The sequence below is a fragment of the Carex rostrata genome, chromosome 4, assembly GCF_964058835.1.
Source record: "Carex rostrata chromosome 4, lpCarRost1.2, whole genome shotgun sequence".
Taxonomy (NCBI): domain Eukaryota; kingdom Viridiplantae; phylum Streptophyta; class Magnoliopsida; order Poales; family Cyperaceae; genus Carex; species Carex rostrata.
Genome location: NC_135921.1, coordinates 4,731,686 through 4,747,499, shown reverse-complemented (window position 1 = coordinate 4,747,499; position 15,814 = coordinate 4,731,686). Strand labels below are relative to the sequence as shown.

General features: G+C 32.5%; 2 protein-coding genes across 2 annotated transcripts; both read left to right on the top strand.

Moving 5' to 3' along the window:
* The first annotated feature begins 3,061 nt into the window (after positions 1 to 3,061).
* On the top strand, positions 3,062 to 7,059 carry LOC144552680 (uncharacterized). The gene is made up of 4 exons (XM_078300673.1): positions 3,062 to 5,005; positions 5,319 to 5,401; positions 5,723 to 5,816; positions 6,211 to 7,059. Exons 1-4 carry the CDS (start codon positions 3,136 to 3,138, stop codon positions 6,948 to 6,950), a joined length of 2,787 nt encoding a protein of 928 aa, XP_078156799.1. The 5' UTR covers positions 3,062 to 3,135; the 3' UTR covers positions 6,951 to 7,059.
* Positions 7,060 to 8,703: 1,644 nt separating this feature from the next.
* LOC144552400 (uncharacterized) lies at positions 8,704 to 9,320 on the top strand. The gene is made up of 2 exons (XM_078300406.1): positions 8,704 to 8,833; positions 8,966 to 9,320. Exons 1-2 carry the CDS (start codon positions 8,746 to 8,748, stop codon positions 9,271 to 9,273), a joined length of 396 nt encoding a protein of 131 aa, XP_078156532.1. The 5' UTR covers positions 8,704 to 8,745; the 3' UTR covers positions 9,274 to 9,320.
* The last annotated feature ends 6,494 nt before the right edge of the window (positions 9,321 to 15,814 follow it).

Here is a 15,814-nt window from a genome sequence, read left to right as displayed (position 1 = left end):
TATATCTGTTTGCTTTGTTATTGTTTGGGTTTCATTTTTTAATATGGAGTTTGATTGCAAGTCCAATAATTCAAACTGTGGCAAATTCGCACTGAGAATTTATTCTCACCCCCACCCTCCCGGTTATTTTTACAGGTACGGGTGCGACTGATTCTGGAGAGGCACGCGAGTAGTAGGCCATAGTAGCTTACCATCTCATGACCTTAGTACATTTTGTTGTATAGTCTTAGGGTAGGCCTCGTGGTTGGTATCCGGATGAGATACTTTTTGTTGTATTATATTCTGACCAGACTGTGTACTCTGATTGGTGTATATATAAACTTGGTTTATATTATTTCATTTTGAATTGTTAAGTATAAATTGAATAGCCTTGTAAGCATACACGGCGTTGTATGCTTACGGCGGGAGACTGTCGCATCCCGCGGCCGCGGGGTGTGACAATTATTAACATTATGTAAAGTACCATAGAGCAATTAGTAACACAAAATTGATTAAGGAATCAGAATATTCATATTGAACTAGTACAAAGTTCAAACTATTATTCAAAATATCTCTAATAATATCATAAACTATCTATTTTTTCCATTCAAAATAACTTAAGCATAATGACACAAACTATATATTTTTTTCTATTGAAAAAAATATAGACATCATGGAATAAACTATATATCATTGTCTATTTAAAAGCAAAATCAATCTAGATCTTGAAAAAACTGATCTTTAAAATTAATTTTGGACATTTATATAAAAGTCTATGTGGCATAGCGTGCGCTATAGCGCGTAGCGCAGATAGCGGACCGCTATTACAGCTATATCAATCGTAGCTAAAATAGTGCACTTTTTATCCCATAGCGTAGTGTTTAAGGTTCGAAAACGCTATTGCATCGCTATAGCGTGCTATTTAAAACATTGAAAATGATGTGTAGAACCCAAACAATTCGAAAACAAAATATAAAAACAGTTTGGATTGGAAGAAAATTTTCAGGTCCATCTATACATCTTAATTTTAAGTATTATTTCTCTTTGTCTCTATTATTTTATAATGTTTTCCATAAATAAAAAAAATTCTTCCTTTCTTCATTAGTATGTAGGTCAGAACTGATATATGACCTGACAAATGCATGTGTTTCTAATTGATGCTAATTTACTGACTGACAGTGGGGACCAAAGACAGAAAGCATCTGATTTGTGGGGTCCCCAAGTTCATCTAAATTTGTTCCATTAGAATAAGAAAAATTGGCACATGTTTATCTAAATCTTCTAGATGTTATTTATTTGGCAGATGCTTTAGATTCCTTTCTTGTTTTGCAGTAAAAAAGCAAATTGAGTGCATTCTTAGAGTATCTTAAGTACCTTTCACAAAATTATTTACTATATTTTTTTTTAAAATTGGTCAAATTTCTAGAATGTTAGAAGATTAATTTATGTTTCCACTAGTTAATAAAATTTATGTAATAATAAATTCTTCAGAAAAAAATATAATTAATTGCATTGAAATTGGAATGTCTGGCTATATGATAAAAAGGCCTACGGAACTGTTTAAAAAAAATACAAAATAACCAACGGTCTAATATAATTACTTCAACAGTTTGACCTCAGTTGGACCAAATTGAGATTCAATTCTTTGAAATACAAAGCCAAATTCCCCATTTGATAGGTGGGGTTTATTTGATTCTCAGGTAAAATTGAAAAGGTTAAACTATTTTACAATGACATGGCTGGTTGTGGTCCAAATTACCACAATTCGTATCCTCTGCATTAACTAAAAAAGGAATCTTTTGAGTTCATACATCTTGACCGTCCGATTAGCTTGAAAATTTGTGTGAATTAGATCAACACTAATATTAAAGACCCCCTATGTTTTCGTGGACGGGATGAGCTTCATTTATAATCGGACGGCCGATATGTATTAACTCAAAAGATAAGGCAGATGATGCAAACTCAAATTACCAGACAACCGATCGACCTCTGTCTACTGGATCCGTATCCTCCCAAGTACCTGCTTCGACACAATTGAAACGGACGGTCCAGATTTAATCTCATCCGGTCCCTACTCGGGATAGCACAGGGGCAGTATTATTTGTGCTTTGAGATTCGTGCCAAGTGAAAAATTCTAATTTTGAACAGTCCGATTTAATTGTACTCAGTCAAGTAACCTGAGGGGATGTGAATTCCTTTCTACTCGAGCGTCATGGATGAAAAGTTAGAGCTGTGATCAGGCTACTCAATCTAGTAATTCATTCAAGCAATGTATTTATTTTACAAACAAAATAAGTATTAGAAGTATTCAGAAGATTCACAGAATTGTAGGTGGTAGGAGGGAAGGGTAATAACTAATAACAAATAACAAAGAGACAGTAGGTATTAATAATTCAAGAAGAATTGCAATTGAATATATATACTAATGCATTCATTCTTAAAATATAGGTGCAAACGGATCGGATAGTGGTCAAATAATTAATATCCGTATCCGTTTCTATTTTTCAAAAACAAAAACATATACGGATCAGATATTAGACGAATACGTATACGGATCGGATATCTGCTTTTTATAATGGTAAATAATGTAATTTTTATCATAATATATTTACTATTCAGATACGAATAATTAAAATTTAAAATCATATCTGTATCTGTATCCACAATAATATTCGGATATCGGATATTCATATGTAATTTTCGGATACATATACGAATATGGATGGATAATATCTGATGCGTTTGCACCCCTACGTCTAGTAAACGATTCATTATATGATAATAGCCACCAAATTAATTCACTAGGTTTTCCTTGTTTATATATATATATATATAAAAGTCAAATATGCAGTGTTGTTAATTTTGTTCCTAAAAGAAAATGATTCAACAAAACAGAGTTCAGTGAGTCACTAAAAATAGCCCATGTTGACTCACTAAAGATAGAATATAACGGCTAGCTAATAAAATCCTGGTTGAAAATTAATCAAAAATTAAGAAAAGAAAATAAGTTTCATTTGCTTAGCTGTTAGGCCCAAAAGCGCGCCCAAGTGAGTGTCTTCCCTTCTCCTTTCTTCTCCTCTCTTTCTCCATCTCTCTTGTTGAGAAATTTACCCATAAACAACAAAAAAAGACCATTCTACTCGGATTGACTTCACCATGACAAACAATACCGAATCAAAAGAACGCCACGAACAAATCGAAGAACAACAAGAATATAATAATGCATCAAAAGACGATGATGAAGACGAAGAAGACGAAGGTGAAGAAGATCATTTCTTCGAGTCTTTCGACCGTGTGCCATCGGGCATATCCTTCGAACCAGAGTTTCCGTCATCTGGGTCGGATTCGGACGAAGATGAAGATGACGCACGTATCTCCTTCGTCTCAGCTATCTCGACTCCACACAACCTCCAAGAAGAACAAGATCTTAGCGGAATGGAGTGTAATATTGAAGAGTCTGACTATACTTTATGGATGGAACAACCCATTTCGGTCCAAGAGAGACGTCATCGTCTCCTTCAAGGAATGGGCCTAAACAATAGCCGTAGAGCCCCGGGTGTTCTTGAAAAGGTCATATCCCAACGGGTATTATCCAGCCATCAACTATCTTCACCTTCGCCTTCGCCTTCATCTTTGCCTTTGCCTTCATCGTCGCCTTCACCTTCACCATCGTCCGTAAAGAAGCCCATTATTATGCACTGTCGATCTGATTCACATTTGTCAATACGTGCCATTCCATCCCGTCCGTCCCTGCCACGAGTCTATTCTTCCCCACCTTCTCTTTTAGACAGGAGTGGGCCACCAGTCAAACTCAGCAAAGGAGAGAATGGAAATAAAAGTGAGGTGACAAGAGACGAGGATCACAACAAGGTTGGATCCATTTGTCGAATTAAGAACCTTGACACCGGTAAAGAGTTTGTGGTGAGTGAGTTTGCGAAAGACGGTACATGGGACCGCTTGAATGATATCCAGACCGGGCTGCAGTTCACACTCGATGAGTTTGAAAAGTTTCTCGGTCATTCTCCAATTGTGAAAAACCTAATGCGTAGGCCTAATGGAAGCTCACGCAAATCAACTGACATGAAGAACTCTAAAAACACTACTAACAAAAAGAAAGGTAATGGTTGGTTAAAGAACATTAAATTTGTAGCAAGCTCTGTTACCGGACTCATTATGGAGAAGGACAAGGTCGGTTCGAGCAAGTCAAATGCGAGTATGCAAAGACTCACCTCTGGAAGAACTACTGACAAAAGCAAGGCAAATTCCAATGAGAGATTGAAAGTGCATCAGTACGGTAAGTCGTACAAAGAGTTGACGGGTCTATACATGTGTCAAGAAGTGAAGGCACATGAGGGTTCAATTTGGTGCATGAAGTTTTGTAATGACGGCCGGTACTTGGCCAGTGCAGGAGAGGATCGAGTCATACATGTCTGGGGAACCTCACTCTCTGAATCAAACACCTTTTCAACTTCCTTCAGAAGAGATGATGCCGGACATAGCGATCCGCTTACTAATCAATCAATCAATGGCCCACAAGATAAAAATTCCAGCAGTTTAAGACAACTGTCAAGTAAAAAGATGAGCAAGGCCAAGAGCAAGAAGAAAAATGTACCAGATCACATTGTATATCCTGACACGGTATTTTCTCTTAGTGAGAAGCCGGTATGCTCGTTAGAAGGCCACTTGGATGATATATTAGACTTGTCATGGTCGAGTTCATCGCAATACATTTTATCTTCATCCATGGATAAAACGGTAAGAATGTGGGACATAGCAAACAAGTCGTGCATGAAAATGTTTGCGCACAATGACTACGTGACATGCGTGCAGTTCAATCCAGTAGATGAGAGGTACTTCATGAGCGGGTCCCTCGATGCAAAGGTCAGGATTTGGAGCGTACCAGATCGGCATGTCGTTGACTGGACAGACCTTCCCGAGATGGTCACTGCCGCTTCCTACACTCCTGATGCTAATGCTGCTCTTGTTGGGTCCCACAAAGGTTGCTGCCGTTATTTCACAATATCTGGTATCATTTTTTGCTCCTCTCAGTCCAGCTTTTTTTTTGTTTTTTTTCCTCTTTCTAATTACAATTTGCATGTATTATGCTTGTTTGGACATTCTAATTGAGATTCTGTATATATATTGAACCAATAATCAGGAAAAAAACAACAACAAAGTAAGAAAATATTTCATGTATAACTTTAAGGGTTGAAAAAAAAATATCTCATAATATACCCATTAAGAAAGATGTAATGTTATATAGGAAGATTGCAAAAAATGTTATATAGGAAGGGTATAAGGTAATTATGTAACTAATTAGTGTTAATATGGGGTTGTAGATGGCAAACTAAATCAAGAGGCTCAATTGGATATGAAAATTAAAAAAAGCAAGACCACTGCTAAAAAGATCACCGGATTCCAGGTACTGTGCACCTCCAATTATTTCCTATTAGATTTTACACTTTTGAAGCTTTGATTCCCTAACTTATAAATCAAAACCAAAATTTTTTCTGGTAACAGACATAAAAAATGTACTTACATACAATGGATTTCATGTATGACCATATCTGATCAAATTCACCATGACTTGATAATAATTTCGCTTTGATTACGTTTAACCAACTTAATTTTGCTCTGAACAAAGATTTCATTCTTGATGAATGTAAGGAATACTATGATGCCAGATGAATTTGGTATTGAAATCGTATATATGCTTACAATCAGTTTTTCTGGCATTGAACAGTTTGCTCCTGAAAATCCGTCAGAAGTGCTCATAACATCAGCAGATTCACAGATACGAGTCTTTGATGGTGTTGCTATGATTCACAAATTCCGAGGTAAATTGATAACAGCTTAGATCAAAATACAAGAAAAGGCACCTTCGTTATCAAATGTGTATTTTATAAATTCAAAATGAGTTCCAATAGATAAGTCAATAAATTGGGTTAATTTGTGAGTTTTTGAAATTTAGAAGGGTAAATAAGATATTATCAACTTTAGAGGGGGGCCGGGGGGAAGGGGGGGGTGGGGGTGGATAAGTAATTTTGAGGATTTTGAGGGGTACACATGAAGTTTCCGGCACCGTATAACTCATCGGTATTCAGTGATGAAGCAATGTCACTGCTTTAAAGCATGACCTGTAAGATGCCAAAATTGTATTTTGGGGATTATGTTCATTATTGAATAAGTCTAACAATCTTTTACATAAAAATCATTTTGGATCTGTGCTAGGTTTCAGAAACACAAACAGCCAGATAGCAGCATCTTGCACACCTGATGGCCGTTACGTTGTTGCGGCAAGCGAGGATTCTCATGTCTACATCTGGAAGCGTGAAACCGGGGCCCAAAATCGATCCGGCACAGGCTCCGCTTCTCCCCTCCCTTCTCCACTCCCTTCTCCAGCTTCTTCTAGTGGTAAACCAAAGCGAAGAACCACCACACACTCCCATGAGCATTTCTATTGTAAGGATGTGTCGGTGGCCCTCCCTTGGCCGGGTCCCACACCAACACTACCGACATCTGTCACCAATAATAATAGTAGTATTCGAGACACCCCTTTATGTGATGATGTATCATGCAGCATTAATGCACCCCCTTTGCCTCCATTGCCACCAAATAAGAAGGGAAGTATTGACACTGGTGCTGATATTAACTCAAAAAAAGAGAGCGGTGCTGATATTAGGTCAGATTCATCAGTGAGTATCCGGTCAGAGTCGTCTGGTTCTGTTATGTCATCTCCTCTGACATCAGTTTTGTCATCTCCTTTGAATTCAGTTTTGTTTTCGCCTATCTCGGATTTAGGTGGGTCATGGAGAAAATACACAAGTAATAAGTTTTGGGCAAACCAGGATAGTGTAAGGGAAGGTGCCTGGGGACTCGTGGTGGTGACGGCTAGCATGGCAGGAGATATTCGGGTTTATCAGAACTTTGGATTGCCGGTTCGTCTAAACCGCTCCATTCAAATAGTATAGTTCCCTCTTGAGTCTTCACTGTCTGTTTCTTTTTTCTTCTCATTTCCATTTTGTGGATGTTGATTCTTTAATTTGTGTATGTTTTGTTGAGAAATGTTTCAACAGGAAAATATGTATAATGTGCTTTGTACAGTCAAAGTTTTGAGAAACTCCTAGAATTTTGTTTTTTTTCTCATTAATAAAGGCAACATTACAAAGAATCGAAAGCAACATTTAGCATAATTTTGCATGAAGTTTTACATTGATTTAAATGATATTAAACTATGCTAATCTGTCTCTCCAATTGGAAGAGATTTCCCAAATTAAAACCATAGTAGGAATTATCGGTATCGGGATCAGGATCGGGGTATCGGATCAGGGTTTTTTTTTCTTTATGATTTGCTACGTGAGGATCGGCTCAGGATCGGATCGGGGTAGGCCGATACCGATCCGGATCGGTATCGGCCGATTATTCCTACTATGATTAAAACGTGTTGTTAGTTTTACCTCCCTTTGTCAATACTATAATCTGATAATTAAGTATCATTAAACTGAAACATACTTACTCTATGGGAAATTTTATCGAACACCTTGCTTGCTCCAACTGGTAAATCACCAAGGTAGACCAAACGGCAAGATAAAAAGGATCAAGCTCATAATCAATAAAATCATTTTGCAAATACACATTTGTACATCTATATACCTTGAATCTTCACAAAAATGGCACATTACAATGTCATGAAAAATTTAACCATAACCAGATAATTATAAAAGAAAAAAAAGAAAAAAGAATCTAACCAATTGAGAAAGTCACTTCCTTTTGTATTGGAAATTGGATTAAGATGTGTTTTTTTTTTTTTTTTTTTCTTGCATCTCAAAACCCAAATTATTCAAATCAACCAAAGCCCAATTTGACGCAGCCCATAATTAAAGAGAGAAAAACCTGACATTATAAAATGAATGTCTAATAACACAATAAGTAATGAGTGAGTCTATGGTACTATGCATATTACGATTTGTTACCGTGCTACGGCTCTATATTTGAGTTTTCAAATTCTAACGGTCGATCCGAACCGTTCATCTTGTTCTCCATATTAATATGTGTTTGGAGACTAAATTTTACATTTTTTGAAATTTTTTTACTATTTTTTGAAATTTATTGAAAATCACTGTTTTTGGATGGTCCAGAATTTTCAGATCAAGTGATTTTCTAAATATCTAAAAAAATAGTAAATTTTTTTCAAAAAATGTAAAATTTGGTCTCCAAACACATATTAATATGGAGAACAAGATGAACGGTTCGGATCGACCGTTATGATTTGAAAACTCAAATATAGAGCTGTAGCACAGTAACAACCTGTGATATGCATAGTACCATAGACTCACTCATAAGTAATTATCTAAGTTCAGGGCCCAAAATGGATTATTTACTGAAATCAGACCACATCAATATCCGGTTCTAATTTTTGGTCACATGGTATACTAGCATAAATGAAGTATAATTATAATCAAACCACTTAACCCATGCATTATTTGGTACATACACGAGTGCATTAAATGCTTTAAGCAGAGGCATGAAATATATCAACTCCTCTTAAAAAAAAGCCATGCAAACTGTAAAGGCTAGTTTAATATATTCCCAAATCATGTGACCTCAGCCTTCTTCCTTGTGACCCCCTTCAATTGTTACTCTTTCTTCTCATGCTATATATATATGCATGCACTCTGCTTTTTGCATTTTAATTCAACGTGAGAAACTAATCATAGTTTGTTTTCTGTAAAGAAAACAAGAACAAAGAGCAAGTAAAGTATAGAGATGCATAGTTCTCTGTTTCTTCTTTTGGTAATCCTTTCGGTCTTTCTCTCGGTGTTCGTTCAAGTTCACGGACGACAAATTAACAAGAGTAATATTCTTTTTTCATTTCTTATATAACCAACATTTTAGTCACAATATTAGACCACATGGCATTTACATAGAGATATAATTGAATTTTCTTATCATTTTTTTCCCTCTTCTTTCTTTCTTTGCCATCCAGATGACGGATTAAAGAGCCCGGCATTGGAGACCAGAGCAATAGAAGCTGAGGCATTAACATGGTATGCGAGGAGACCGAGGCATCCATCGATTACAAAAAAGAAAACTAATAATAGAAATGCAAATCACGATCACGAGACGGTAGAGATAGTCGGTTCACGGCTTCCCAACTGTTCTCACGCATGCGGTTCATGCTCGCCGTGCCGTCTAGTGATGATCAGCTTTATTTGTGCTTCTTTGGAGGAGGCAGAGACCTGCCCAATGGCTTACAAATGCATGTGCCATTCAAAATCTTATCCTGTCCCTTAATTAACAAAAAAGAAAAAGAAATTTTTTTTTTTAATAAATTTACTGTTATGATATTTGGGCTTGGCCCTTTATTCTTTGTTTTGTTCATTGGGCCTTGAAAAGTCTTCTTCTATTTTGAGCATTTTGCCTTCTCATTGAAGCAAAATTAAGTAAGCGCACGAGTTTGACATGGTTAATAATTCAAACGGTGGGTTCAAATGCCCTTATTTTTTTTTGCTTTCATCATATCTATATTTTTAAAAACTTTAAAAATAAAAAATTTAAATCTTAAAATTCAAAACAAAACCGTTTGATATGAACTTCATCATTTTATCTATGCACGTGTAAAAAATTATGGTATTTCAACTTTGTTTTGATTGTCATCTTGAGCTTGTAAAAATGGATACTAATGTGGATAATTTCTAGACGTTGATTTTTTTAACTTATTGATTCACATAAAAGCAAAAATCAAAATTTGATAATTTTTATGGGCACATAGAGAAAATAACATAGATCACATCTAACGGTTTTATTTTGACGTTTAAGTTTTAAACTTTGAATTATTTAAGTTTTTAAAAATGGAGACATGATGGAGGCACAAAAAATGAAGGCATTTGAACCCTCCTCATAATTCAAATACAAGTCTTAATATTTTGCAAATAAATTGGTACCATCGTTTACTTATTAAAAAAAGGATAAAGGCCTTTTTTTTAGTTCCAAAAAATGGATTAAGTTTAACAACGGTAGACATATATGAAATTTTTTCTCCCGGTCTAAATGGATCAGGATTTTCTCTGGTCTCTAATAATGGTCAATTATATAAAGGACCACACGGATTTGGAAAAAAAACAAAATAAAACCATCTCTAACTTTTGTATTGGATAGAACTTTACCAACATGAAATTAAATCTTAGAAAAATATTAATTTGCAAAATTTCATGAATATGGATACGGATGAGAACAGGGAAGGATCGCGGAACTAGAAAATTTGAATCTAAAAACTCTAATATTTATGTGAAAAAGACAAAAATAGTGTGATTAGTGAAAATTAAATTCTTTAATATATATAATTAAGAATTTTAAAATCATAGGGTGGCTTAGCACCTCTTGAATTTTAAAAATGAACTGTTTGGATGCATAGATTTTTTCTTTTGTTAGAATGCATTGAGATTTTTCAAACTAATTAGTCTTCTTAAGATTAATATTTGACATTTAATTTGCTTATGATGTTATGAGTTGGACTATTATGCTTCATATATAAAGTAAAGAACATGTTTTACTTCACGTGCATATCATTATTTTTGAATTTTAAAAAGTCGACACGAACCATTCAATTGAAATGTTCTTGAAGAACAAGTTTTTCATTTTTTGGAAATTTCATACTATCGTTTTAGAAATTTTCAAATTCGTTGTTTTTCAAAAAAATTCTAGACCATTGAAAAATAGTGATTTTAAAAATTTCTTTAAAACTACTAGTTTTTTTTTCAAAAAATATAAAATTTGGTCTCCGAGCACAATTTAATATAGATATTAAGTTCCACAGTTCGAATTAACTATTTGAACTATGAAATCACAAAATATAAACGTGAAATAAAACATGCTCTTACTTCATAAAACACAATAACCCAACTCTCATATTATATGCATATTTTATATAAGACATATATTTGACAACATCTATTATAATCTTTGTGACTAAAACTACTGATGATTTATTTCCAAAACAAAAAGATAAAAACAAATTGACAAAAAACTAGTTAAAACTATAGATTAATTAAAATTTAAACATAAATTGCGCGAACTCTTGGAAAAACAAATAGTCAAAGTTTAAAAAATTTCTCCATCGTTATAAACTTTGGATGGAAGTTAAATGAACTTAAAAATATAAACCCAAAATTGAATTATATAAAAAAAAAAACTAGGGATGCTTTATTTCCAAAAAAAGATAAACAAATTGAAAAAACTAGTTAAAACTATAGATTAATTAAAATTTAAACATAAATTGCACGAACTCTTGGAAAAAAAAAATCAAAGTTAAAAAATTTTCTCCGTCGTTATAAACTTTGGACGGAAATTAAATGATTTTAAAAATAAAAATTAAAAATTAAAAAAACTAAACTCATCATGGGAAAATTTCTGCATGGCTTAAAAAATTAATCATATACAATAAAATAAATTCATAAAATTATGTTGATCCGATCGACCAAGTAAGCCTAAATTTATCTTATTAAATTTAATTATATATATATATATATATATATATGTTGGTGTAACATAAGAGCCCGGACAATTAAAGTTGAAAATTTCTCTGTCAATCTCCCAAACATTCCTTTGACCGTTTGAATGTTTTGTTTGTTGACATGTAAATTTCTCTTGTTAGACTATTCGCCATTTCCTGTACAAAGAACCAATCAACTTAATTACCAGAAGAAACTTGTGGATTTTGTTGCATGTCAAAAGGTTTGTCGCATGCACGCGCGGTTACTTGTTTTCTTTTTCCCGTTAATACGTACATACCATACAAATGGAATTCAGATATATATATATATATATATATATATGTAACTGATTTGGTAGAATGAGATTCAATTAAACTAGTTATTTTAATTTGTTACTTACAAATTTTAACTCATAATTTCTCCTACCGAGAATATTAATTGTATTTTGTGACAAGATTAAAGACCCCTTTATTTACTAAAAAAATAGAATTTTTTTTCATGTATATCCAATAATTTTTTTGAAATTAGATACCCTTCTTGTAAAATTCATAGTATAATGTTAACCTTTTCAAATTTAAAAAACTCACAAATTTATACAATTTTTTTAATTAAACCTCATATTAAATTTATAAATTATCACTTTTACCCTTTATCTTTAAATAAATAAAATATAGTAAGTTGAAAAAAATATACGTACTCAACTTACCTTTCTTTTTAAATTGGTTGGTTTTAATGAGATCAAATGATTAATTTTTTTACTTGTGTCACACACACAAATGTATCTGCTTGAAGATTTTAATTTTGGACTGTTTGAAGATTTTAACTAAATTTTGACACAAATGATTAATTTTTGACTGTTTGAAGATTTTAACTAAATTTTGACATGGAATATACCTAAATTTTTTTTAGAGTAATAAAATACGCAAGTAATTTAATTCTCATTGATTTTACCTTACAATTAAACATGACCATTATACGTACGTATGTCACGGCTATGACCACAAGTTAAAACTTCAATTAATTAAACTAATACGTGCTCATACGTGTTAATTGCTTCAATATTTTTATGAATACGTACAAATCTTAAAATGAATCGGAAAAAAACAGAATCTATCAAGCTCAAATTTGAATCTGATGAGAATCGGACCCACTCAAATTTGACTGTTTGAAAGTTTTAACTAAATTTTGACATGGAATATACTTAAAATTTGTTTAGAGTAAAATGAAATACGTAAGAAATTTAATTCTCATTAATTTTACTCCACAATTAAACATGACCGTTATACGTATGTAACGGCTGCTATGACCACAAGGTGAAACTTGAATTAATTAAACTAATACATGCCATAAATAAGCTAAGCCATCAAAATTCCAAAACTATTCTTGAATTATTAATTATCCTTGATTTTCTACAGCGACTAAATTAAGTAAAACAGGTCTAGTCCAATTCATGATCCAGGTAACTAAATTCCTTCAGTAAATTAATAGAGGAGGGTTCAAATGCACCCAAATTTTTGTGCACCCAAATGCACCCTATCTTTCAAATCCTTTTTCTCTGTTTTCAAAGTCCGAATAGTCAATCCGAACCGTTAGATGCGATCTATATATTAAGATGTACTTGGAGACCCAATTTTATATTTTTTGGAATTTTTTTACTATTTATTAAGCCACTTTGAAAATCGCTGATTTTACATTTTCTGGACCATTGGATCAGCGATTTTTCAAAGTTGCTTAATAAATAGTAAAAAATTCCAAAAAATGTAAAATTTGGTCTCCAAGCACATCTTAATATATATATTGCATCTAACGGTTCAGATTGACTATTTGGACTTTGAAAATGGAGAAAAAGAATAGAGTGCATTTGAGTGCACAAAAATTTGGGTGCATTTGAACCCTCCTCAAATTAATATATATTTTGAAGCTTCTATGACCACAATTAAGTTGAAACTTGAATTAATTAAACTAGCTAATATATACATGCCGTAAATAAGCCATCAAAATAAATTCCAAAACCATTCTTGGATTATAATATTATCCTTGGTTTTCTACGGCAACTAAATTAAAGTAAATTAAACAGGTCTAGTCCAATTCATCCAGGTAACTTAAATTAATTCCTTGAGTAAATGTTTCAAAAATGACTTAATCATAGAAAAAGTAATTAATTAATTGGACTACTAACCACTTTCTGATGTGGAGCCAAAAAATTTCCAAAAAATTTCCACATATAATCATATATATATAGTGGTTAATTCCGTTGATGGCTTTCAGGAGTTCCAATTTAATTAATTTGTGGACCACAGTATCACTTTTACCCTTTATCTTTAAATTAATAAAATATAGTAAGTTTAAAAAATATACGTACTCAACTTACCTTTCTTTTTAAATTGGTTGGTTGTCATGAGATCAAATAATTAATTTTTTTACTTGTGTCACACAAACAAATGTATCTGCTTGAAGATTTTAATTTTGGACTGTTTGAAGATTTTAACTAAATTTTGACACAAATGATTAATTTTGGACTGTTTGAAGATTTTAACTAAATTTTGACATGGAATATACCTAAAATTTGTTTAGAGTAAAATGAAATACGTAAGTAATTTAATTCTCATTAATTTTACTCCACAATTAAACATGACCATGTCATGGCTGCTATGACCACAAGTTGAAACTTGAATTAATTAAACTAATACATGCCATAAATAAGCTAAGCCATCAAAATTCCAAAAACTATTCTGTTGAATTATTATCCTTGATTTTCTACAGCGACTAAATTAAGTAAAACAGGTCTAGTCCAATTTATCCAGGTAACTTAACTTAATTCCTTGAGTAAATGTTTCAAAAATGACTTAAGCTTAGAAAAAGTAATTAATTGGACTAGCTACTAACCACTTTCTGATGTGGAGCCAAAAAAATTTCCAAAAAATTTCCACATAGAATCATATCTAGTGGTTCCGTTGATGGCTTTTAATTTGTGGTGCACATGCAGTCTGGTCTCAAAAAAGAATAACTTACTAATTACATGTCAATTCTTTGGGTAAATGTTATAAAAGTGACTGAGATGTGTGGAAAATTTAATTGAATTATAATTAGTCATTTGTTGATTCCGCCTAATTAAATATTTTCCAGCTTAATTTTTTCCTAATTGTTATATATACAAATTTTTTCACGGATGAGATAATTTGCCACCAAAATCTTAATTATATACAGTATATATAGAATGGAATATTCAGTCAACTTTAATAAATTTTTACAGTGTTAAATCAGACTGTAACTAAATTTTGACACGGAATTAATAATACTTAAAATTCTCATAATCATAAGAAAAACAAAATAAATGATTTCTTAGTTCCTAGTCTTTTTTCTCCCTATTTCATAAGAACACGCTTCCACAGTTCCACGCACTTACTTTTTTTTTTCTTGGTAAATAATGGAGAAGTCATGAGAGCAAAGATAGACGGAGGAAAAAGAAAAATCCTTTTATTTTATATTAGCTAGAAGCTTTCTTCTCAATTTCATCGATCTCAGAACTAGCTAGGAATTTATGTTGAAGAAAAATTAAATTAGTCTCTATTCGTTATAGAATTTTTTTTTAATTTAATCTAGAACAATATCTAAAGAATATTGAGAAGCTAAGTGTTGAAATATATTGATTTATCTAAAATTCAAAATTGACCATATACATTTTTTTACCATTTATTATGATATTATTATCTTTTGCATTCATGTAATATTAAACAGTTTTTGTTGATATTTTTGGCAAAAAAAAGATAAATTTTAGTCATTCAATTGATTTTATGTACAGATCTTGATGTAAATTTAATGACAGAGGATATATATAATTGTTGGGGATTATCACTGAGAAAATTAAATTTTCAGCTATTTTTTGTGGTGTATAAATACAAGAAATATGACAATTATTTTCAAAATAAATTGATGATTAATTTAACGTAGTAGTGTGTGTATGTGTGTGTGTGTATATATATATATATAGAGTTAGGCTGGGGTGCTATGGATAGCATAGTGGCCTCTATGCTACGGCTCAATATTTGAGTTTTCAAAATCCAAACAGTCGATCCGAACCGTTCATCTTATTCTCCATATTAATATCTGCTTGGAGACCAAATTTTACATTTTTCTGAATTTTTTTACTATTTATTAAGTATTTTACAAAATTGTTGATCCAACGGTGGCTGCACAAAACAGTAAAACCGTTGGATTAGCGATTTTCAAAGTGACTTAATAAATAGTAAAAAAATTCAGAAAATTATAAAATTTGGTCTCCAAGCAGATATTAATATGGAGAATAAGATGAACGGTTCGGATCGACCGTTTGGATTTTGAAA